The sequence below is a fragment of the Bos mutus genome, chromosome 2 (assembly GCF_027580195.1).
Source record: "Bos mutus isolate GX-2022 chromosome 2, NWIPB_WYAK_1.1, whole genome shotgun sequence".
Lineage (NCBI taxonomy): Eukaryota > Metazoa > Chordata > Mammalia > Artiodactyla > Bovidae > Bos > Bos mutus.
In genome coordinates, this window is record NC_091618.1 from 28,362,268 (window position 1) to 28,387,483 (window position 25,216).

At 50.5% G+C, this 25,216-nt stretch overlaps 1 protein-coding gene and 1 pseudogene across 3 annotated transcripts; one reads left to right on the forward strand and one right to left on the reverse strand.

Moving 5' to 3' along the window:
* Positions 1 to 1,460: 1,460 nt before the first annotated feature.
* Positions 1,461 to 16,303, reverse strand: STK11IP (serine/threonine kinase 11 interacting protein). 3 transcript variants are annotated; one of them, XM_070386030.1, is made up of 25 exons: positions 16,226 to 16,283; positions 15,973 to 16,045; positions 13,072 to 13,277; positions 12,785 to 12,859; positions 12,413 to 12,508; positions 11,926 to 12,033; positions 11,729 to 11,800; positions 10,563 to 10,689; positions 10,198 to 10,301; positions 9,987 to 10,082; positions 9,696 to 9,737; positions 9,365 to 9,511; positions 9,110 to 9,194; positions 8,254 to 8,562; positions 7,906 to 8,111; positions 7,486 to 7,602; positions 7,213 to 7,387; positions 5,390 to 5,620; positions 5,198 to 5,301; positions 4,187 to 4,284; positions 3,910 to 4,088; positions 3,621 to 3,702; positions 3,349 to 3,419; positions 2,604 to 2,851; positions 1,461 to 1,889 (listed from the first exon to the last, which is right to left on the reverse strand). In XM_070386030.1, exons 2-25 carry the CDS (start codon positions 16,031 to 16,033, stop codon positions 1,740 to 1,742), a joined length of 3,189 nt encoding a protein of 1,062 aa, XP_070242131.1. In that variant the 5' UTR covers positions 16,034 to 16,045; positions 16,226 to 16,283; the 3' UTR covers positions 1,461 to 1,739. The 3 variants fall into 3 exon arrangements, with proteins under 3 accessions (XP_070242131.1, XP_070242138.1, XP_070242147.1); XM_070386037.1 differs by lacking the exons at positions 15,973 to 16,045; positions 16,226 to 16,283 and adding an exon at positions 13,636 to 14,527; XM_070386046.1 differs by lacking the exons at positions 1,461 to 1,889; positions 2,604 to 2,851; positions 3,349 to 3,419 and having other exon boundaries at positions 3,659 to 3,795; positions 15,973 to 16,303.
* Positions 16,032 to 23,978, forward strand: LOC102264725 (UBX domain-containing protein 2B-like; annotated as a pseudogene).
* Positions 23,979 to 25,216: the final 1,238 nt, after the last annotated feature.

Consider the following 25,216-nt stretch of genomic DNA (forward strand, 5'->3'; position numbering starts at 1 on the left):
TTCTGTTTTGGAAGTAAGCTCATTTGTACCATTTTTTTAGATTCCACATAAAAGTAATATCATACAGTATTTGTCTCATACTTCACTTTGACAATCTCTAGGTCCATCCATGTCGCTGCAAATACTGTTATTTCATCCTTTATATGGCTGAGTAATATCGCATTGTATATATGTACCATGTCTTCTTTATCCATTCCTCTGTTAAAGGACATTTACACTGCTTTGCTGACACCCCAGGTTTGAAGTCATTTGAGCCTGGACGTCATCAGGTGTCCTCTACTTACTGACGGGATCATGGCCAGTCATTCACCTCCTCACAGCCTCAGTTTCCTCACCTGTAACAAGATGCCACTGTCTCCCAGGACCTCTGCATGGAGCAGACTATCAGCACGGAACTCAGTGCCTGGCACGTACATGCTCCCAAAATGAAACCCATCTGTTAGTTCTCAAAACCACACACACACTCAGCCCGAGCCGGGCTCAGGAGTTCAAAGGGAGTCCCCAACACTCCCTTCTCAAGTCCTCTCACAGGACCCCTGTACACAAATATATGGGTACCACCACTCCCCTTGGGTTATTCTTGCATGCAGGAAACAGATCCCTACTCAGACTGCCTCAAGTCAGAGCAGGGGTGTATGCAGAGAAGACCCTTTCAGTGCCTCATATCTGGCTCAAATTAGCTAAAGCCAAAAAGAAACGAACAGGTCTCCTTTGGCTCACATAACCTAAAATTCCAGGGTTATGTGCCTCTGGGCACAATCTGACCCCAGGACTCCACGGACACCACCCACACCTGGCCTCACTCACCCCACCTACCTCAGCTCTGACTCCCTCTCTCGGCCTGGTTACTCCCCTTTCACAATCAGCAGCTGCAGGTCTATTCTCTCAGCAGCCCTCCTGGGGGAAACCTGCCTCTTTCTTGGATGATCTGGCAAAAAGCCAGGCCTGAGGCCTGGTAGGCCAAACCATGGGCATTCCTGAACCACTCACCATGGCTGTGGAGACACAGGTAAAGCAGTGGGGTCAACCCACCCAGGCCCTGAGCTGAACAAAGCAGTGCAGGAGAGAAGAAGGCAGGGATGGAAACCCCCAGATACCTGCCCGCCTGCCCTCCCTCCACAGCCCGGCTCTACACACCCGCTCCCCAGTCACACTCCTTTCCAGCTTGCACCACCAGTGGCCTGAGATGCTCGTTAGTCCCCAGCTGAAACTCGAGAGAGTGGGAACCTAACTGGCCCAGCTGTTGGCTGGGCAGGGATTTCCTCGCCAGGTCACATGACAGGCGCTGCTGGCTGAGGACGAGTACCCGTGGGTAGGAGTCCAACTTGATCCCATCGGTGGAGCCAAAGCAGGGTTGGAAGATGGTTGGTGTCACAGTTCAAATGAGGTTGCCTGGCTGGTCCATTATGGAAGAGCCACGGGCAGGGCAGTTTCTCTAAGAAGTGGGAGGACACCAGGCCTCACAAGTGACACATCCAGGTGCCCCTAGGGCATCTGGAATGGAAACAGCTTTATTGATACCTGAGGAAAGCACAGGAGAAACACTCCTGACCACTTGGCCCATCCCCTGGGGCCAGGTCAACTAGTCCCTGCCAGACTAGTCCTCTCACCCTGCCCGTGCGCTGGGGGTCAGCTGGGGCCTTGCTGGCCCGTGCCCAGACGAGTCAGCGGCCAGAGTCTGGAGAGAGGACATCTGTAGCGGTGGCTTCTACGGCAGGGGCGGGGCGAGCCCAGCAGCCTCACTGGTCAAGGTCCAGAGCCTCCTGGGTCACAGTTCGGAGTCCGATAGAAAACAGCTCTTCCCAGGGCTTCCGGATCCAGGCCAGCAGGGCCGTCAGCTGATCCGGACACACAACGCGGAGTGCCCAGAAGCTCTCCAGCCGGGACACCTGGCATACAAGCAGCAGTGAGGTGAGACACACGAGGGCCGTGCCCAAGCAGCGGGGCAGGCGGGTCTCAGGAGGACCCACTGCCCCTCCCGGTTCAAGGCCTCTTCTCGTCCCCAGGCCTGTCTCTCTCCGGAAAAGATCCTGACTCTGAGCTTTTAAAACAGAACCCAATTGGCACTGATGGACGACCCCACAAAAGAGCTTTCTCGTTTACCACTTTGTGTCTTTAATCCTTCCTGCTTTCAGACTCTCAGTTCTAGAGTCAACTCCAAGGGGTCGCTGGGACTTAGTTCCTGGCTCTGTCATTTATGACCTGGGCCCGCTGGTTAACATCCCCCCAGCCCGAGTCCTCAACTGTAATTGAGCTAAAAACCATACTGCCTCCTCACGTAGAGGCTGTAAAAATCACACGGCTGGCGCACAGGCCCAAAGAGACACAAACTCCAAGTGGCGGCTGCTTCCTCAGGGCCTCCGAGCTCACACAAGGCTGGGCTTCAAGGGCACAGTGTTCCCACCGCCCGTAACTGCTTCCTCACTACTGTTCACACCCCACAATAGGCTCCCAGGTCCCAGCACCCTGTTCTCTGCGTTCCCTGCCATCACGACTGCCTGTGGTTAGGTTCTCTAGAGCCCAGATCCTAGACTTCCTAGACCCACCTGCCGCACCGCCCCTCCCCACCCCCTCCCCACCCCTCTCTCTCGTTCACTCCACACCTCGTCGTAGAAGACCAGCCGCAAAGCCTCTGGGGCCACGCGATACAGCAGCACAGAGCTCAGGCTGCTGAGGGGCTGCTGCTCCCTGACGCTCACTGAGGGGCCTGGCCCGGGGGGTGGGGCCTTCTCAGATGCTTCGCCAGACGCTGCTGGAGGAGGGGGCTCTGCCTGGGACCCTGCAGGGTCCTCATCTAACAGGTACAGGGTGGACAGAGTCAGCAACAGGGACACAGGGCAGGCAGCTGGTCCTAGGGTACAAGAGACAGGGTGAAGCCCAGAGAAGGCCATGGAAGAGCCAGATCCCGGGCTGGTGTCCCAATGCTGCTCGGAGAGGAGGAGTGACCACAGTGAGGTGGCCACAGCAAGGCCTGTGCCTCTGGGGACCACAGTTCTCACTTTCCCAAACTCCAGGGATCTCTAGCCTCCAAAACCTCTGAGGCCCAAGTCAGAGAGAACCTGCCCCACTCCCACCCCTACATCAGAAAGATGCACCCACTCTCCCCTTCACCAAAAGGGTAGGATAGGGCACACTGAGATGATCTGCTCTACTTCCCACAAAGCCTGGGCCCCAAAGCAAAGATTCCTGAGCAACAAGACACCCCATGGCATGCCCTGGACCCTCCAGAGAGGCCGGGACACTGAGACTGCTACTGGGTGGAAGTCTACATCCTGGCACTGAATTACTACAAAGGCATGAAGAGGCGCCAGGGGGCTGGAAGGCCGGAAGGCCCGGGCCAAATCTCACCTTCAACCAGGAACACTCGAAGATAGAAGAACCGGGGAGGCTCCGAGGAAGAGTCTGTCTTCAACAGTGGCCTAGGGAGAAGGCAGCAGGCCCAGGAAGGAGCGGTCAGCCACGGGGTGGGAAGAGCCACAGTGGGGTGGAGTGAGGAGGCCAGGCCCAGGTCAGGAGGCGCGGGCGCTCAAGATTCCACCCGGGGCTTGTGAGTGGAGGGGCTGTGCTCCACGAGCAGCCGTCTGGGCCTCAGCCTGGCCTCAGCCCCCTCCTCAACTCACCAGAGCCTGTGCTTCGGGGTCACCTCCTCCTCCGTGGCGCTGAAACTGCTCCTCCGTGTGGGGGGCAGGGACTGCAAGACATCTGGACAGAGCCAGCCGGGGACAGGGAGCCCTCAACGACTCCGGCTCTTCCATCCCAACCTCTCCACACCTTCCCATCCTCCATGCTGCAGAACTTCCAAGAGGGATGGGTCCTGTTACCCGTCTGTCTTCACTGCGGGCGCCACACGTGGCACTGCGGTCCACAGCCCCCGGCCCCAGCCTCCCTCCTCCCCCTGGCCCTTCTCACCGGTGAGCTCCTCCAGGAAGGCCCGGCAGCGCTTGGCCTCTCGGGGCAGCAGGACACAGGCCCCTGACCCAGCTGCCCACTCCAGCCGCAGGCTCTGTCCTGCCAGGCCCAGCTCTATGTGCCGCAGATCCTGCAGGGGAACGGCCAGGGCCGGCTGCAGCCAGCTAGCTGGGGGCCCGCTGTGGAGACGGGGAGGGCAGAGTGGCAGGAAAGAGTGAGAGCAGAGTCAGAGCATGGGGGCCCGGGCCCTTCCCTGGCAGCGGCCCCGCCCACTCACCAGATCTCCCCTGTCACCTTCAACACGTAGAACCTTTGGTCAGACACAACCACGAGACACAGAAACTCCCCAGGGTGGCCTGCCAACGCCAGCGGCACCTAAGGGGAAGAGGAGGTTGGCAAGAAACAGAGAGGACTAGGGAGGCGGCCGACAGATTGAGGGGACACCAAGGTGTCCTGGGGATACTGCTCAGCCATCCGGCACCTCCGTCAGCCTCGCTCTCTAGCCCACAGCCCCGCCTACACTCGGACCCACGTCAGGCTCTGAGCAGGTCTCCCTGACCGCCATCTCACCCCCTCCAGCCCACCCTCTGAGAGGACAACTGCCCCCAAATACAAAACCCACCACCACTCCCCAGATCCCCAGACTTCAGAGGCGCCAGAGGCCGTGGGATCAAGTCCGAGCTATGCGGCAGACACCAGATGATGCTTCCAGGCTCCTCTCAGGACACCTGCCCCGCCCACACCCTGGCTGCGCTGCTCACTTCTCCCCACGAGCTCCTCTCAGGCTTTAGAGCAGTTGCTGCCTCCTTTCCCTAGAACACTCTTTTTCTCCCTCCCGTCACTCATCCCGCAGGAAGGAGAGGCTTCCCAGGCCCCCACAGGCTGGATCACATGCCTATCAAGGACCTGAGCCTGATTCCGGCACAGGCACACCTCATCGTGGCTGCCTGTTCCTCACACCAGGAGGGACAATGGAGAGCAAGACTGCGGTACTCTAGGCCCTTGGTGTCCCACAAGCGCACACAGATCCAGAGGCTGCGCCAGACAGCCCGCAGACACTGGCTCCCATGTGTGCCCCACACCCTGTGAGGTGAGCAGGGTCCTCCCCATGGGAAAGGGGAGACTTTGGAGGTGCAAACACCAAGGAGCAGGTCCACAGCCACACTGAGAGTCACTGCCGGCATTCAAACTGGAAGCCGAGCCTGGTGGCTCCAGAGTGACTGCCCAGACAGTTTGCTGTGCTGGAAACAGGCAGGGGGGCACAGGGCAGGGCCGGGCTGGCACAGACCTTGAGGCAGCACTGGAACTCCTCCTGGGCATCGGTGAACACCTCGACGTCCAGGAAGAGCCGGAGTCGGTGGTCCACGGAGCGGAGGCCACAGCGCTCAGGGGCTGGGGGTGAGTGGTGGGCCGTCAGCCCGCCCGGGCCACCCCAGCACCCCTCCCCCACCACCACCTGTCTCTGTTCGCCTAGACTCACGCGGGCTGAGGCTCCAACTGTGGTGGTCATGGGAGGCCGGGGCTTGGGATGGGGCACTGCCAGCCCCGTTGCTGGGGTCACTGTGGCCAGGAGGATCGTGGACAGTGCTCGGGGACTGCGAAGGGGCCAGCGATTGCTCTTCCTGTCTCCGCTCCCCACTGGGGGTTCCCGGGGACACGGCCAGAAGAACCACGTGATCACTGCCACAGTATGGACACACAGCAGATGATTCTGGAGGGGGGATAGACACAGCTCATCAACCACACACATACACACACATAACATCCTTCCCCCCGACCCCGCCCCACTGTGCTCACAATACTCCCTCCCGACTCTGGGACTCACCTGGGCCCCATCTCTAGCTTCACATGCTCCCCGTGCTCCCACCCGACCTGATGCCCTCAGCAGACCAAACTGCTGACCAATCACTCCCCATCCCAGTGACAGATGAGCAGGCCCACAAGCTCAATACACCTGCCTTCTCATTTCAGGAGGCCCTTTCAGAGAGGGCCACACCCACTCAGGCCCTGCTGAAGGCCCCTTCCACAGCCCTGGGCTGGGCATGTACTTGAAGTCTGAGAGCCCGAAAACAACAGATAAGGGTCCAATTCCAGGTTCTCTGTGCTTGGTTCCCCATCTGTGAGACGGGAATGATGACAATCCTAGAAGGTTGTCAGGACGAGTGAATTGAATTGGGTAAAGAAACCTGACACAGATCAGCGACGAGACAAGAGACACTCTTTGAGTAGCTATGACATGCTGGAACGTGCTAGACCCTTTGACAGCTGTATCGAAACTCTCCTGACCCTATTGTGCAAGTGAGGAAAGCAAAGATGGAGTCACTGATGCACCCTGTCAAGGCCATATAGCTGGGGTCAAGGTGGCAGCTACTGTGTGTGGAAGACCTCGGCTCTGAGCCAGGCATGGTGCCTGGTGCTGTTCCATCACACTGAAACCTCCTCATGTCACGGGCCAAGTCCATCCTCTCCTTTGCTCAGAGGAGGAGACTGAGGCTCGGATCAAAAGACAGCGGAGCACAAAGGAATGTACAAGACTAACGCACCACGGAAGGGACACCAGGGCCACACGACCCTTGGAGTACAGACGGGTCTGGGACAGGGCAGGGCTGTTTCTGTTATACACACTGTACTGCTGGGATTGCAGCTGCCCAGGCAAGTTCAGGTTGGAGAATGAATGAAGAGGGCTCAGTTTCTGAATAAAATTTAAATCCCTATTTCAGCTACTTCCAGGAAAAAAAAAACACAATTAATAAAAATCAAACATTTCAGTGCAGGTGTTACCAAGAATATTTTTTTCCTCTTCAATGTCTTCAAAGACACGGTTTTTTGACTGGTCTGCAGTGGAAAAATCTGTCATCTTAACAAACAGGGTGTGAAGAAATGCCATGAAGTGTTACTCAAGAGACTCACAGGGTCAGTCAGGGAAGGACAACCTAAGCCCCCTCACACAGCATCCCACTGCGGCTGCCAAACAGCCCAGCACTGCAGGGAGTGCTCGTATGTTTTACATGGCTTCTGAAATAGTAGCCAAAAAAAAGGAGAGAAATGCTCCAAGTTATGGAAAAATAATGGGTATATTTAAGCAGTTACAGAGATTGTACTTCCTGACTTAAGAGAAAAAGAGGATGTAGTTTTTTTTTGTAAATGTGGCAGGCAGACTATTTTAATTCTTCCTCCAGGCTGAAAAGCTGGCCCCCGCTCCTTTCTTCCCTAGGGCTCCCCCTCCACACTCCCAGCTCAAAGCCATTTTCCCTGAAGCAGCAGGAGGCGCATGGACACTGAGGTCAGGGGCAGGGCTGGTACCTGTCTTCCGGAACAGTGGTCTCCAGCCTTCCTCACCGTCCAGCCCCAACCTGGGCTCCTCTGGCTTGAACTCACGGCCACAGCGCAGACACTGGAGTCTGTCCCCTGGCGGGGCCCCCGCTTCCTCAAGCTGATGCTGAGAGGTGGCTGCTGGGGTCAGCACAGCTAGCAGCTCCTGAGACAGGGTGGGCCGGACACAGCCGTGAGCAGGACCCGAGTCCTCAGGCTTCCAGCCTCCCCCAGCTGCCTGGGCCCCGCGCTAGGTTCCATCACCTGGACAGCCGCCTGGGCATCTGGCTCCAGCACCACGTAGCGACGCAGCTGCCGGTCGGGGCAAATGTAGGAGAAGCGGAGAACAAGGATGGGGCCCTGGGGTTGTGGATCTGAACTCTGCACAGGAAGAGGTGGTCAGTGGGATTAGGGTTATGCTGAGAGTGTGATGCAAACGATCGCTCTAGATTCCACAAAAATGCTTTTGCTGACAGCCATGCTGCAGCCCAGAAGCTCTGCCCCTCGGCCAAGCCTCCAAGCCGCCTGGGGCCTGCCTCTGCCCCCTTAGTGCCCCTCCCCGGCTCCAAGCGCAGTGACAGAGTATGGGAAACCCCGGCCCGGTGCCTGACCAGGTTGTTAAGAGTCAGTTCCAGAAAAAAAAGCCTAGCACCCCTCCCAGAAGCCCTGGTCCTTACCACTCACCTCAGGCACCTGCTCGCTCTGGGTCTGGGTCTCTGCCTCTACCTCAGCTGCCTCCAGACTCCGGAGCTCAAGCCGTTGCAGAGTTCGAGCTGCTTGGAGTTCCACCTCAAACAGGTGGCCCGTAGTGACCCAGAGAAAGCACTCCCTGCCCCGCACGCCCTCGGGCCCCTCTAGGGGACACACCAATATGGGCCGGCAGAGCTCCACTGAGGAGAGACGGAGAGTGGGACACCGTGATGCAGCCCCTGTTATGGGGCGGCCGTCCGTCCCCACCCTTGGGCTCTCCCGACTCCCGGACACACGACCACCACCTGGCTCCGGGCCCCCTCACGGCCAGCGAACGCTCACCCTCCACTTCACTCTGCTCCTCTCCTCCCTCCTCTTCTCCCTGCTTCTCCAGCTCCTCTTCTCCCTGCTTCTCCAGCTCCTCTTCCTCCCGAGGCTCCGGCTCCGGCCAGACCTCCTCTGCCACTTCCTGTGGAGACTCCTTCTCAGGGGGTGGAGGGCTGGGTGCAGGCCCTGGGCTCGGGGCGTCCGGGGACAGCGTGCTGAGGGCAGAGGCCTCCAGGTGATTCCGATACTGCAGCCAGTCGCAGCCAAACCGCTCCCGAAAGCTGCTCATGAGTTCCAGCTCCCGATGCTGCTGCACAAACCACCCTGGGCAGGTGGGGGAGCACACGGCTTAGCAAGCCCGGCCCCACCATGACCCCCAGCCGCCCCATCTTATGGGCGTGCTCCTCAGGGTGAGGTAAAAAAGGGGGTGTGGCGGCAGGGGACGGCCAGTTCAGAGGGAAGCCGAAGTCTGCCCTTTCGGCAGCAGGTGCTGAAGCAAGTTCTATGCAACACTGAGGTCATGTGCAACTCAGAAGCACAAAGCGCCTGCCGCTTAGAGAGATTCAAGAGACAGGGCAGAGCATTTAAGGTCTGGAGACGTCCTCTAGTTTAACCCAGCTTTTCCCAAACTGACGGGGCCACAGGATCCTCTCATTATGCGACCCGCTGACATCGAACAAAGATAACGTTCCCTGAAAAACCCTTTGGGAAGTGCTGCCCAGGAGCAGTCTCTTCTCCTTTCCCCAGACTGAAACAGGAAGGATGACGAGATCCCCGCAATGTTCCACTCCACCAAAAAGAGAAGTCCTCCCAACTAGAAGACTGGAGCGCGTGGGACTGAGGCCGGGGGGCTGGGCATGGGCTGACTCACCAGCTGGGGAGGGGTCCAGTGTCCGGGGCTCTGGGTCGGTGTCACTGGGTTCCGAGATACTTGCCCGCCTCACGCGGACTCGGCTCTGAGGTTGGGAGACAGACCCCACATTCTATGAAAGCCAGTGGCCTCCCACCCAACCCACCCAGAACACCCACCCGCAGGCAAGGACATGCCCTGACCACTCCCAGGACCTCTGTAGCCCCCGTAAACACACCCAGGCCCAGGCATGAGGCAGCCTAGGACCCCACTTACCTTCACCTTGCGGAGCGGGGGCTGGGCCACAACGCCCCCTGACGAGGGGCTATCACTCAAGTCAGGGCCACCGGAGGTTTCGATTGTACTCCCCACCGGCCAGGGCGGAGGTGGTACCGAGGTGCTGAGCCCCGAGGACGTGGAGGTCTGGCATGGGACAACAGGAAGGAAACAGAGGTCGGAGCCAGGGCGCACCCCTCTTCCACCCATGCTCACCGAGAGACCGGGCCTACCTTCCAGCTGATTGGACAGACCCTTCCTGGACACCCCCCTGTTTCCCTTGGCTAGCGCCCTTCCTTCACCTCCGCCCCGTCACTCCCGCCACACGAACCTGTAAATCAGTCAGTGACAAGGCCTTTCCATCGAGAAGGAACTGAGCAGAGATAAAAGGGGAGGGCGGAGTCGGTGGGAGCACACACTCTGGGGAGCCCCTAGCCAGGGTTGGGAGCCCTCCTAGTCCTGTAAGGACCAGCAGCTTCAGTGAGGGGGAAAGGCATAATAAGCCAGCAGCCTGAGGCCTCGGTCCCTCACCAACGGATGTGGGGAAAGGCAAAAGCATGCAGGGGTGAAGGAGGCCTAGGCAGGAAAGGGAACGCAGAGCGGGCATGGGCAGACCACTCACCCCAGCAGCAGTGTCCCTGGCACGGGATGACAAGTACCGGGCGGTGGCCACTCGGTGCTCAGGGTGGAACCACAAAGGGTTCCCCTCCAGGTAGAGCTGGGCACAGGAAGAGGTGACTGAGGTGGGCCTGGGGCCTCCTTATATGAGTAAGGGGGCTGACCAACTCAGCACGGGGGGAAGGAGGGCACGAAGCCCGCTGCCTGGTCCTCACCTTGCGCAGCTCTGTCAGCAGCCACAGCGGCGCCAGCTCCCTGTGTCTCTCCAGCAGGTTGTAGGCCACATCCAGGTGCCGCAGGTTCCGCAGCTGTTCCAGGCCTGGGGCAGAGATGAGAGGAGAGGTGTGAGCAAGGCTGTGGGTGAGCAAGGGTGGAGGGGCTGGGGTGGGGTGGAGTGGAGTAGAGGGGGCGTGCCGGGGGAAGACATGGCAGAAAGGCCAGCCTGGGCATCCCACACCTGTCTGAAGGCTGCAGGAGGCTCTGGTAGGCACACAGATCCCAGGCCACCCTGAGTCTCATACTGCCCCCATTCCTTTCCATGCTGGACTGCTCCCCTGCCCCAGCATACTCCCCCACTCACCATGCAGGCTCTGGAGCTCATTGCCCCGCAGAATCAGGGTTCCCAGAGCAGCCCCTGAGGGTCCCATTTTTGGCACCAAACGCAGGTGGTTATAAGAGATGTCCAGGTGACAGAGCTCAGACAAATCCTGGGAGGGGATGGAGGGGGGCAGTAACAGTCTCTCCTTGATCACACTCTGGCCAGGCTTCTCTGAATCCTCTTCTTGACTAGGCCTCAAACTTGGCCTACAAAGACTACAGAGTCTCAGCACAAATGATTTCACCTGCTCCTCTATCAACCCCCACATTAAGACGAACAAATGTACCCGTTTCTCACAGCTCTGGAATGATCACCCCAGTCCCCTGACATCACTGCCCAGGAAAACTCAAGGTGGCAGAAGGATTTAGTTTGCTTCAGACAACACCTGAAAGATAGGGCCCGGCTCTCTGCCTCCGTGGGGCTTTGACAAGAGCCAGTTAGCAAACCAGACAGGTTTACATGGACGAACGCCCCTTCCTGTTTTTCATACACGTCCACTTTGCCAACTTCAGGGGAACCCGACTAGGGTTTGGTCAAAGAGAGAATCTGCCAAAGCCCCCACTGTCCCACTTCCCACTGCCTCATGCTCCCTTGAAAATGCTCACCTCTGCACAAATCAAACTGGAGTTCAGTTCACACCGAAAAGCTTATGACTGATTAAAATAGTTTTACTACTAATTAAATATCACCAATAGTTTTTTGCCATTTTAACCAGAATCCAGCTTTATCTCTGACAGAGAGACATGGGAAAAGGATTCTTCAAGTTCATCATGAAAGCTACCCTTTACTGAGCTAGACCCTGAGCTAAGTAATATCAGATACTCTTCACAATCATTTTCATACTATAAAAGTAGGTACTCCTATGATGTGTACTTTACAGATAAAAAAACTGAGAGGTTAACTAATTTGTCCCACGGAGATTAAGAGTTGAGGTTTGAACACTGGTTTGTCTTATGCCAGAGTCTGTGCCTCCAAAGAGTACTGCCTCCCAGGATGCGACTCCATGGGGAGTAGGGGTGGGGAAGCAGGGGGGTGGCAGGTGGGAGGCCAAGAGCAAGGTGGGAGCAAAAGGAGTCTAGAAGAGAAGGTCTGAGCAGAACAAGTGGAGGCCCAGGTGGCACCCGCCCAGCCAGGCTGTTCATACTCACCATCAGGAAGCCCTTGCAGTCCTGGACTTGATTGTGGCTCAGGTTCAAGAAGCGAAGAGCTGATAAGAGACGCTGAGGGGGGATAGGGATGGGAAGCAGAAAATCAGACGTCCCCAGGCAGCCAACTGGCCCTCCACCCTAAGGGCCCATGCCTGTCGTTCCCCAGTTTCCCAAAGCCCCTCCTGAGGCTCGCTCACCAGGGAGCTGTCTAAGGCGGTCAGGGCATTATAGCTGAAGTCGGCAGACAGCAGAGCCAGCCAGGGCAGGGCAGAGCAGAGGTCACCACCGCAGGCTGACAGCAGCTCCTGCGCAGACAGGCGGGTGCTATTACCTCCACTCTCCGCCCCCCACCACACCAAGGCCACGCTCTGTCACCTGGCCATGCATTCACTCTATATACTGAGCTCTGTCTGGAGATGCAGACTTAAAAAAAGCCCAATGCCCCCTTCCCAAAAATGTGAGCAGACAGAGCAGCGGGGGAGGTAGACGTGAGAATGTCGAATACAATATGCTCGGTGTGATTTTAAACTAGACAGGCACAGAGGGCTGTGGGAACACAGCAGAGGGAGGGAAGACACTGTCTAGCAGGAGGCAGGGCAGGCTGCAGAGAAGCGGGAACATCAGAGCTTGGTCCTCCACGTCCCTTAGGACAAGGCTGCCGGGCTTGCCCCTGACCTTCCTTACCTCTAATGCCTGGAGGCTCCTGCTGCAGATCAGGGTCTCCAGCTGGGAATAGATGCCACGGAGGCCACGGAGGCAGTGGACGGGGACACCTCGGAGCTGGAGCAAGCGAAGGGAAGGAGGGAGGGAGGGAGACTGAACTTCAGAGGACAGATGTCTCATCCCCACCTCCCAGTGGGGAGGAGGGGAATGATGACAAAGCCACCTATGGTTCAGGGCAGCCTTAAATGGAAGAGTAGGTGGTGCATCACTGAAGAGCAACAAGCACACTTCGGTCTGCCCCCCACACCCCACCAAGAGGCCACTTCCCTGTTCCTGCCCCAAATGTCTGCTCAAGCTGGGTTTTGTGCACCAACATCCCCCAGTGCCCCATACCTCCAGCTGCCGAAGGGACTTGAAGGGAAAAATTTTGATGGGCCCTGAGAGGCCAATACCTGGGACATGGACCAGCTACAAAAAAAAAAACAAAAAACTACTTAGGTCACTGAGGCCTGGCACATGTCCCTTTCCTTGGCCTCTCTTCCCTAGCACTGCCAAGCACATCTCTCTCCTCACCTGGGTCTGGGCCCTGTAGATTTTGTGCATGCATGCCACACCCCCAACCCCACCTCCACTCTTCTCTTGTGCTCTCAGTACCCCCGACCCCATCCCCACCCCAGAACCTTGAGTGAAAGTGTTTTCTGCAGCACGTCAAAGAGGAACTGAAGCTGGAGGATGATGGGCGAGTCAGCGGGGTGGGACGGCAGAGCCACAAAGCCTGTCTGGCCAGGGCCCCATGGCCCCAGATGCAGCTCAAATACGTGGTTCAGGTGCTGCAATGTGGCAGTCAGCAGGGTCAGAGTGCTATGGCCAGACAGCACCACATCCCCTACAGGGAGAGGGGCAGACAAGAGGAGGACATAAGAAAAGGCTCTTTCCATTTATTCTAAGACTTATGACCCCAGGATACACCCACTCCTATTCATAGACCCGTTCCCATTCTCCACAAGGATCAAACTTCACCACTCTTCCTCGCTCAAGTCTTCATGGCTCTCCTCTATCTTTCAAAATGTCCTAACTTTTCCGCCTGATAGATTGCTTCACTACAAGACTCCAGCTTTTCTAAATTTCCCTTCATCTTCTGCTCAAAAGAGTCTGGCATACTCATAGTGCTGGCAACAGCACTGGTTTGCAGCTTCCTCATTTTCTGACACACCCCCTTCCACTCTGCCCAGCCCAAGACCCACCTTCTCCAGGAAGCTTTCTCAGCATGCACCGCTGCTGAACTCTTCACCGTAATTACTCACTTTATATGAGAGTGAACGAGAAGTTTTATCTGTATTTCTTTGTCTCATTGTACAAGGAACATGTGCACTTACAGAAACTTTCAAACAACACTAAAATGCATGTCAAAAAAGTAACCACTCATTTAAGCACTAAGATATTGCTACTGCTCTCCACATTAAAACTGCCTTCTCTTGTCCTTGAGGGCATCTTCTGGTATTCATTACTGCATCTAAAAAAATACAGCTACAAGGTCCTACTGTACAGAGCAGGGAGCTATATTCAATACCTTGTGATAAACCACAGTAGAAAAGAATAGAATGTGTATGTGTGTATAACTGAGTCACTTTGCTATACAGCAGAGCTTGGCATAACACTATAAATAAATTATACTTCAATAAAAATAAGTACAAGTGCAACTACAAGGTAGGTACAGAGATTTTTAAGTTTCTTGGAAAAAATAAGGATTGACTAGAACGATTTTGCAGAAATAATACAGAGAGATCCCCATACCCTTATTTGTAACCACCAATGGTTTTATTTTATGTGGAGTACAATATCAAAATCAGGAAATTAGCATTGTGGAAAAGGTGTATAGTTCTATGCCATTTTGTTACATGTAGATTCCTGTAACTACTACAATCAAGATATAAAACTATTCCATCACTGCAACACTCTCCCTCCTGCTACACCTTTAGTCACTTGCGTGCCTGTGTGCATGGACTCACACACACACACACACACACACACCCCCATCAGCCCTAACCTCTGGAACAAAGTCAGATTCTTGCTAAATAAGTTATCAAATCCTACACCCTTGTATGAAGGATTTTCTATGTACTAGACAGTAAGGATAGATACAGATAAGGTTCAAGGACTCTCCCTACCCCGAAAGAGCCTCCCAGTCTAGAAGAGGAGGTAAGACATGTGCACAGTTAATACTACAAGCCAGAAAGTAAAAATGCTATACAGATACCATCAACAGGAGTGCAGAGAGATGAAAAGGTAGCTAACATTGAATAATATGTGCCAGACACACGTTATTTCATTTAAACTTCACGAAAATCTCCTAAAAAGCACTGTCAATACCATCTTACAAATATGGGAACTGGAGCGCAGAAAAGTTAAGAATCTCAATTGAGATCATAAATCTGATAGGAAGTTGTTACTTCCATCTGTTCTCAAAGTCAGCCAGAATTTCTACAACTAAGGCCAACCATTATTGAACAACTACAATGGCTTCACTGTGCCTAGGCTCAGAAGAAAGAAACTATAATAATTACTACCAATTTTGAGTGCTTACTATATATGCAATCACTGTTCTAAATGCTTTATATGAATTAAAATGAATCCCCATAGCAATCTTTCAGTTAAGTACAATCCTTATCCCATTTTGCTGGTGAGGAAGATCTAAGGCTTAGAAAACTTGAACAATTTGGTCATGTTTGAAAGAGCTGGGATTCCAACCCAGGGGCTTTTAATTATCCTATACTTCATGCTTTGCCACCGTCAACTACAAAGTGGCACTCGCCATTGGCACTTGTCATCCACCTCTACAAGGATTAAATCATGTGCTACTGCAGCTGCTGATTCTGGACACCCCCTGAAAAGTTTAGGGTGGAGAGCAGAAATGAGGAGCTCGGTGCTCTGGAACAACAACAAAAAAAACCTAGCAGATAGTTACATATTTTCAGGAGCCAATTTTATTATGAGCCCAATTCTTCTGTATCTCTTTACATCTAGCACTCCTCATAAAAACACTAACATCCTTCGTGGTGACAACTGCTGCTCATCACTAGCAGAAACGGTCTGCAAAAAATATGTGCTTGATAGCATTTACTCTCTCTCCACCAAACTCACATATATACTGACCTTACTCCCTACCTCTTTGGAGCAGTTTCTCAGAGCCATCTGAGATGCTAGCTCATGGGCTATAGTCCTCATTTTGCCCAAATAACGCTTTTTTTAAGTCAGCACCACAGATCAACAATTATGACTAGTCCTTGGTCTAAAAGGGTTTACGGCCAAGTAACGATCACTCCCCTCTCTGAGTATCAGAGAACGCATGAAGCAAGTGGCACCCAAGTTTGGCCTAGAAGGATGGCTAAGGTTTAGACAGTCAAAGACAAAGAGCGACAGAGCGAACAAACTCTGGGAGGAGTAGAGAAATTAATTCTTTGACACCCAAACCCTCGTGACCCTAAACAGCTGTAACCTCATGACTCCTAACGAGGAATGTCTCTGGAACGTAGGAAGTTCCCCCTCTCGCCCAGCCTCAGCCCAACCGGAAGTTCACTCACCGGACTCGCGCAGAAGCCCCGCGAGCTTCCACACCAGAGAGTCCCGCGGGGCGGTCGTCATGGCCACAGGACGCTGGGGGCGGAGCCAGAGAAAGGAGGAAGCGGAAGAGCTTCAGGTGGTAGCAATGCCAAAACGCCAGGACGTCCGCGCAAACCGAAGCCTCGCGGAGAAAAAAAAGCAAACAAGAGGGCGAGAAAGAGCTCCTCTTTGGTTCCCTTTCAAAGAGCATAAGGCCTGACCAGCTAGACTGACCTTCCTGTGTGATCCTCCCACCAGCTCTACAGCCGGGCGCCTATCAATAATAGACAGGAAGTCCCGCCCCGGAAGAAAGGTGCTCGGAAGGGACGGCCGAAAAGTAAGCCAGCGCGGCCGAAAAGTAAGCCAGCGCTGCCGGAAACCACGCGGTAAGTCGTGTGAACGTGTCGAATGGGGGCGGTGCCCGCTGGTTCGGGCGAAGGCGGTCCTTTCGCGTCTCAGCTGCCGGAGCCCAGACCCCAATCCCAAGCTGGGCCTCCGCCGTCCCTGCCCCTCTGTGGTCCCCGCAAGGCCTGACACAGCCACTGAGCTCGGCTGGGGCCGCTCCGGGTCAGTGAGGAAAATCTGACTCCTTGTTTGCAGACTGGGCGGGGAAGCACAGTTGAGAGAAAAGGAGTTTTCTGTTACTGAGGAAAAGACTCATCCAAACACTCCTTTTTCAGTTAAAGGAGAGCGTGTCCGCCATGGGAGGCAGTTTTTTCACATCTGTGTGAAAGAGCTGGGGCTGGCAGAGGTGCCATTTCTGGGGTCCCTTGGACCCTTTTTCCTTCATCTTCCTCCAGACTCGCTTTTCTTTTTCCTTCGTGAATATCAGCCTCTCACATTAGCTTCGTAACGCTCCACGTGCACCACGTCCTTTATTTTTCCTTTGTTTCGACTCCTAACACTTGAATTTAAAAGTTGTTTCGAGTGTGAAAATGTGAAAATAGATTCACAAAAGCCTATGTTACTTGGGAAGGTCATTCAATTAGTAACCGATAGCCCCAAGACTGCCGACTTCCCATTGTAGCTTTCACCTAGTCCCGGTGAAATACAGACGTCGACTACAGAATTAACGAGTAATGCAATGCCTCTTTAACAAAATTTCTTGTTTTCAGGGAGGCTTTTTTTGTTTGTTTGTTTGTTTTAATGTAATGCCCAATCTTCTGATTTATTTTTAAAATTAGTGGTAGGCCAGTTGAGAGTAGGAATGAGGTCATAGTCATTTTTATTCCGAGTTACAAAATTTGAAGGATCTTCTTTTCTGAAGACAAAATATTCGAAATGGCAACTTATGCCTCTAAAGCACACAACTTAGCGACTATGGCATACTATATGTGACTTGAACCCAGAGCTTAAAAGAAGTGAAACAGAGGAAGCACATCATGAACAGCAAAGCAGTATACAAATATAAAGTAACAGTGGGACCTCAATATATTTTTGTTGATTATTAATCCCATAAAGGTGATGATTGTCAGTCCCCGTTTATCAAAGGCCTGGAACTAGAGAATGGCTGGAACTAGGGAGTGGGTTCTCCCATAGGGCTACTGCTAATTCTAACCTTTTTAGACAAGAAGAGACAGATTGTTTTGATGTTTCTGACATTGCAGTGCTTTGAAATCAATTTCAGGTGTGCCTCTCCAGCCCACAGAGTTCTTCACCTTTCATATGGGTAGCCTCCCACCCCCCCCAACCCCCACCAGATTTGTTTTGCATCCTCTTGAATGTAAAAGTGGGAGCAAAGAGTAGCAAAGAAAGCTTAACTGGAAGAAGAAAATAGCTCCTAAGAGAAGCAGCAACAAGAGACTAAGCAGCTTTTTTTTTCCCAGCCCTCTGTGAGGCCCATTCCCCTTTCTGCCCTTGCCTGGAGGGGAGGCCTTGGCCACCTTCCAATGAATTCTCCCCACCCCACCTGACTCCCTTTTTTCCAAGTTAGAGTGTATTTCTGTAAAGTGCTGCCACAAGGACCTGGACTAAGACAGAACCTTTGCAAAAACTTAAAAGTCTTAAAGGGAAAAAAATTACCCTTTTACCATAACAGAAAAAAAAAAAAAAAAGACAGCATACACCTATATTTTGAGAAATGTGCAATATCTATATGAAGAAAACCAGAGAATTTTAAGGACATTAGGAATGACCTAAGTAATTGAAAAGATAACATGTTGTAATGAAAAGATTCAATATTATACTGATGTCAATTTAATGTAATTTCCATCAAAATTTCAATGGTAAGATTTTGGAACTTGACAAGTTGATTCTAAAATTCCTCTGAAAGACTAAACATACGAGCACTGCCAAGAAGCTTTGAGGAGAAAATAGAACAAGAGGCACTTGGAGGGCCATGCCCTACCAGATAGCAGAGTGACCTATGAAGCCACAGTAACCAAAGCAGCATGATACTGACAAAGAGATAGACAAATATCAACAGAAACAACTAAGATTACATGGCAACTTTTTTTTTACTCTCTCTTTCTCTTTTTAGTTGCTAAGTCATTACCAACTTGCCACCCCATGGACTGTAGCCTGCCAGGCTCCTCTGTCCATGGGATTCTCCAGGCATGAATCCTGGAGTGGGTTGCCATTTCCTCTCCAATTGACTTTAATGGTATAAAAATGTGAGTTGTTCCATAGTTTTGGAACAACTAGCTCTCCATCTGAAAAAAACTTAAGTTCCTAACCTTACATCACACAAATTAAATTCCAGGAGGATCAAAGAGCTAAACATTGTTTTAAAAATTAACTCTAAGGACTCTTTAAAGTTTGAATTCAAATTCACCTCTTAAAGAATTATTATCTTAATTTAAAAAACATGCAATGTCATTTCAAAAAAATTATTCTTAGAAAATAATATACAGGTCTTGCTACTGCATAATTGCATATTGTTCAGTCGATAAGTCATGTTTGACTCTGCACCCCCAAAAGCTGCAGCATGCCAGGCTTCCCTGTACTTCACTACCTGTCCATTGAGTCAGTGATGCCTTCTAACTGTCTCATCCTCTGTGGCCCCATTTTTCTCTTGCTCTCAATCTTTCCTGGCATCAGGGACTTTTCCATATTATCATGAATGAAATTATGTTTCTCAAAGAAATGCTATGACATTATGCTCTTAATTTACAAACACCCTTCTGAGTTTTATGCCACAGGAATCACACTCCACCTAAAATCAGAAATGTGCATCAAGTTTCATCTCCATATTATTGTGTGAGGAGGAAAGTGAGCTATAAGCAGCTTTCACTGCTAGCTTCCCTGACACCTCAAGTTCCCTGGGGTAGCATCCGCAAAATGCTTGTTACTAAAGGGGTAAAGGAAGTTATGCTGGTGACTAGCTTAGGCAGCAAGGAAGGAGAGAAGGAAGGAAAGGTATCTTCATACAAGAATGACAAAATCAGCCACCAGAGAATGTAAACCTCAGCATCCTGGTCCAGTGCGTGTTTGTTTCTGCAGCCTTGGAGCATGCAATCCCCTGGACTGTTGCCCATGGGGAACAGAAGTAATAGTTCATCTTTAGGACGTGAGCCTCGTCTCTGACCTGGACCTCACCACTCTGGTGCAACAGCCTCCTACAACAGATCAGATGACCGAAACCTAAGGATTCCTTTGTAATGAAAATTTCACACTTGAAATTGCATTGTGGGTAGGAAGGGTAAAATTAGATGCTTTGTTTCATCAGCTAGGTATCTTCATGGAGTGGAAAGGCAAGGGTTGGGGGGAACATGGAAGGGACTGAAGAGGTGCAAATATTAACCTCCAAAAGTAGATTTTGGTAAAAGAGTTTGTACTAGTTAGTCTGTGTGCCTGGCACCCACAGCCCCAGAATTCAGTGGTCAGAGGCAGTCTATGTTAGAACCACATATCATGTCTCTTGGCTCCGCTCCCAGACTGAGCCACAAAAGACTGGTCCAGGAACTGACCGAGTCACCACAATCAAACATATGGGACAAATCAGCAGTTTTGGAGGAGATCTGGCTTGAGAACTCTGCGTTGGACCACAACTAAGCAAGCCCATCCTGCCTGGTTATAGGAGAGACTGAACGTTAGGTGCACAGAGGGAAAGCTGGAGAAGCAGAAGGCAAGTTTAATGTGAAATCAGCAAAAGCCTGAGAATAAACAGCTGACTGAGAAGCTGCAAAATAATGTTTCAGTGATCCAGCAGCAGCCATGGTCACCCAGCCCAGGAGGAATTGCAGTTCTGCACAAAGTGCACTGAGGGATTCCCTGAGTGGCTTTATGGTAAACCTGAGGTCACCTGAGAGTGCCTTTAATTCTTTTCATTATCTGTCCTGGCAGCCCATGGAATCATCTGAGAAGAGGGCTAAGAAGGGCTATAAAAAGATTGACCTTGGGTTTAATTCAGAACACAAAAAGGAGAAGATGGTATGAGAACTACATTCGCTGTTCAAGCTCATGGGAAAACAGCAAAAGCCTGATAGGAGGTGAGAGTGGAGGCAGCTATGGAGAAGAGAAGAAACAGACATCACTGTTTCAGGCATAACCCATACAAGACCTGTTGACAAAGTCAGGTACATATGTGACAAGTGTCTGCCATCTCAGTTCTGCCTACATGCAAGGCTGGAGAGAGGAAAGAAATGGTGCGCAGCAAGGGAAGAAGCTGCAAATAGAATAGCAATAAAAACCTCCAAAGTGAAACAAAGACAAGTGAGATCAGAGAGCTTAGGGTCTCCAGGACAGAGGTAAGGGGAAAGGCAGAGCCTGCTTTGGAATCTCAGAGCTTCTGTAGAACCTCAAACTTAGAGCACTCTTTAACTCTTTCACTCATTCGACCAGTATTTACTGAGCCCTGACTATGTGCCAGATTCTGTGCTGCATTGGGGGTAGATATAGACAACAACAGTGCAGCTCTTGTTCTCAAGAGCCACCAGTGTGGTGGAAGAGACTCCAGCAATCACATCTCAACATTGTATGTGCTTCCTATCATTGCTGTAACAAATGACACCAAACAGTTGCTTGAAGCAACACATGTTTATTAGCTTATAATTGTGAAGGAGTCCAAAATGGATCTCACTGGGCTAAAAATTAAAGTGTCCTCGGGGCTTTGTTACTTTCTGGAGGTTCCAGGGGAGAATCTGTTTTCTCGTCTTTTCCAGCTGCCTGCATCCCTGGCGGGCAGCCCCCTTCCATCTTCGCAGCCAGCAATGAGTCTTTTTCACATCATATCACTCTTGACACTGACCCTTCTGATTTCCTCTTCTCTATTTAAAAAGGATCATTGTGATTACATTGGACTCACCTGGGTGCTCCAAAATATTCTTATTCTGTGGTCAGTTGATTTACAACTTCAGTGCCATCTACAATCTTAATTCTCCCTTGCCATATAACATAACATTTTTAATTGAATAAATTTGACATATAACATTGTATAAATTTATTAGAGTGTACATGTAACATTTGCCCAGATTCTGGGAATTAGGACATAGACCTCTTTGGGGGGAGGGGCCATTATGTTGCCTATCACAAGCGTGATGCATGTTATAGTAGAGATAGTGATATGGGAAATGGGTCTCATCCCAGACTGGAAACTGAATTCCTGCTGCAGCCTCTCCCTCTCATCCCAGATAGTTAGAAATAACAGAAAACATATAAAAGTAGGTAAATAAATTCATAATTACCCTGGATAACAAGGAGGGCCCTTAGTGGGCCAGAAACCATGAGGAGTCCCTGAAAGAAGGATGGCAAATGGAAACTGGACAGACAAGAAGATCACAGCCCCAAATGTGCATAACAGTAGACTGCTGAATGAGTTGAAAACAGCAGCAAGAGCATGCCATGCCTAGAGAAGGTGGATCCTGGGAGCTCCCGGCCTCAGGAGTCATCAACAGCGCACTGATTATTCAGCATGCTGCAGCCTGTCAGCCACTCCACACATTCTCTCCCTTCTTGTCTCCTGGGGCCACAAAATTCCAGCAGGAGTATATGCCTTCAGGTGGGAGCAGTGGATATAAGATTGTCAGATGGAGAAAAAGGACAGTGTTCTTGGTGACTGGTAACATAAAGGAGAAAAAGGGAGCACCTGATTGTGGAAGATGAGCTGCTGAAACATCCTATCTCTGAGTATATCCCCCTGCCCGAGTAACTGACAAGATGATGCTGTATATATCGTGACATTATCTCATACCCCTTTTGCTAAAGAGTGTATAGTCATACAGGAATCTGAGGTAAAGGAGGAGCCTCCAACTAATAATTACCAAACATTGGGAGAAAGCATCGTAAAAGAGACAGCAGTGCGTAGAGGAACTTTCATGCAGTGAAATAAATCATAGAGCGAAAACAAGACTTTAGAAGAATTATAACATTCTTAGGTGGAAAAAGATATCACACTGACTTTTTCTTATCAACTGAAAAATTGAACATGATTATGAAGCAACAAAAGTGCTCAAAAGAGTGATTTGAGTAAGCCCAGGTAAAGGATACATGTGTGACCAGAAGGATTGAGCAAATATGTGTGTTTTCAGCACGTAGCTCAACACCAAATATACAAAGTATTTTATTTTTTTTAACTAAGATACCCAGAGGATTGATCTAACACTTTCAACATCAGCTAATAATAAGGCTCTGAAGGAGAAAATACAAAGAATATGAAAGGAAATTATACACAAAGGAACAAAATATCATAGAAATGAAGGAAAAAAAACAAACATGAATCTTCAGTTTGAAAGGTCCCATCAAAGGCCAATTAGGATCTCTTTTACAAATTAACATGAGATTTAGTGTGACATAATTTCAGATGTGTGGTAAGGAGGAAATCTTGAAAATTTCCAATGGGGAAAAAAAAATAGATGAAGTACAAAAGTATGAGAATCGTATGAGCATTAAGTCTCATTGAAAACCAGGATACAAGAAGCAGAGAAAATTTTTCAAAATTCAGAGGAAAAAATCTTTGACTCTAGAGTTATACCCACAGCCCAACCATCATCATTCAATTGCAAAAATAAAAAGACTTTTTATGTTGCAAAGGACTCAGAAAGTTTATCACCTACAGACTTATTCTGAAATAAATAATAAAAGAAAGTAGGTCAATACTAAGAAAAATGAGCCCAAGAAAAAGGTAAAAAGCAATGGTCAGCAAAGACTTCAGTAAATTTATTCAAACTAAAGAACTTCCCAACCCAGGAATCAAACCAGGGTCTCCTGCATTGCAGGTGGATTCTTTACCAACTGAGCTGTCAGGGAAGCCCTCTCAAACTAAAGAGTAAGACAAAATGGGGCGTGGGGGGAAGGGTGTGGGGAGAAACATTAAAAAGGCAAGAAGCCAGAAGCTGGTGGCAGATGGTGAAGGCAGCACCTTGCCAAAGAGTAGGAAAAGAAATCTTCAGAGCTGTGGCCCGCACAAGCACAGGATTTGCAGAATTTAATAAAAGTATGAAGATCTTGCCAGGAAACTTGAAAACAACCAAAGCGATGATGTATCAAGAAATAAATTAGCAGAACTGTATAAAGACAAAGTGAAATGCAAATCTTCCAAATCTGATAGACCTAAAGTTAGTCTTTAAGAGCCCACAGACTTTTTCCCACTACTGGGGAAAACATTCACTTAAGGAGCTGACGACCACGTCATTCCATCACCACATCATTTCATCGTTAAGGTTCTATTCAAGTGAACATGGATACAGGGGATTACATATAATTCAACTTTCTACTGGGAAAATGGTGAATAAGCTAAAGAGGCAAGGGAACATGGGACTGCCCCGCTGAATGAAGCCTCAGGAACTTTGGGTCATGAGAAATCTAAGTCTTCTACAGGTGGAGGATAGAGATTGGGTCATTCCTTTTGTAAGTGATCTGAATACATCAATGGAGAAAATCAGCAGCCAGATGTTAGATTCTGCTTAAACTGTGAAGCAGCAGCTTCAATTTATTTGATGGAGAATTGAGTCCTTACAATGACCCAACAAATGTTCAATTTCTGAAGTCTGTTACGAGAAAGGTAACTGTCTTTGCATGTATGCCTGAAATTCTGCAACTAATATTATAAATCCTTTAAACTGGCATTATTTTATTCATTTATTTTTAATTGATAATTGCTTTACAATATTGTGTTGGTTTCCATCTTACATCAGCATATATCCCCTCTGTCTTAAACCTCCTTCCCACCTCCAACCCCATCCCACCCCTCTAGATTGTCTCAGAGCACCAGATTTGAGCTCCTTGTGTCATACAGCAAATTTCCACTGGGTATATAATTTTTCATATGGTAATGTACATGTTTCGATGCTACTCTCTCAATTCGTCCCACCCTCTCCTTCCCCCAGTGTCCCCTCAAGCCTGTTTTCTACGTCTGCATCTCCATTGCTGCCCTGCAAATAGGTTCATCAGTACCATCTTTCTAGATTCCATGTATATGCTTTAATATATGATATTTGCATTTTTCTTTCTGACTTGCTTCACTCTGTATAACAGGCTCTAGGTTCATCACCTCATTAGAACTGACTCAACTGTGTTCCTTTTTATGACTGAGTAATATTCCATTGTATATATGTACCACAACTTCTTATCCATTCATCTGTCGATGGGCATCTAGGCAGCTTACCTGTCCTCAGTTCAGTTAAGTCTCTCAGTCGTGTCCAACTCTTTGTGACCCCATGAATTGCAGCATGCCAGGCCTCCTGGTCCATCGCCAACTCCTGGAGTTCACTCAAACTCACATCCATTGAGTCAGTGATGCCATCCAGCCATCTCATCCTCTGTCGTCCCCTTCTCCTCCTGCCCCCAATCCCTCCCAGCATCAGAGTCTTTTCCAAGGAGTCAACTCTTCACATGAGGTGGCCAAAGTACTGGAGTTTCAGCTTTAGCATCATTCCTTCCAAAGAACACCCAGGACTGATCTCCTTTAGAATGGACTGGTTGGATCTCCTTGCAGTCCAAGGGACTCTCAAGAGTCTTCTCCAACACCACAGTTCAAAATCATCAATTCTTCGGCGCTAAGCTTTCTTCACAGTCCAACTCTCGCATCCATACGTGACCATTAGAAAAACCATAGCCTTGACTAGACGGACCTTTGTTGGCAAAGTAATGTCTCTGCTTTTCAATATGCTATCTAGGTTGGTGACAACTTTTCTTCCAAGGAGTAAGCGTCTTTTAATTTCATGGCTGCAATCACCATCTGTAGTGATTTTGGAGTCCCAAAAAATAAAGTCTGACACTGTTTCCACTGTTTCCCCATCTATTTCCCATGAAGTGATAGGACCAGATGCCATGATCTTAGTTTTCTGA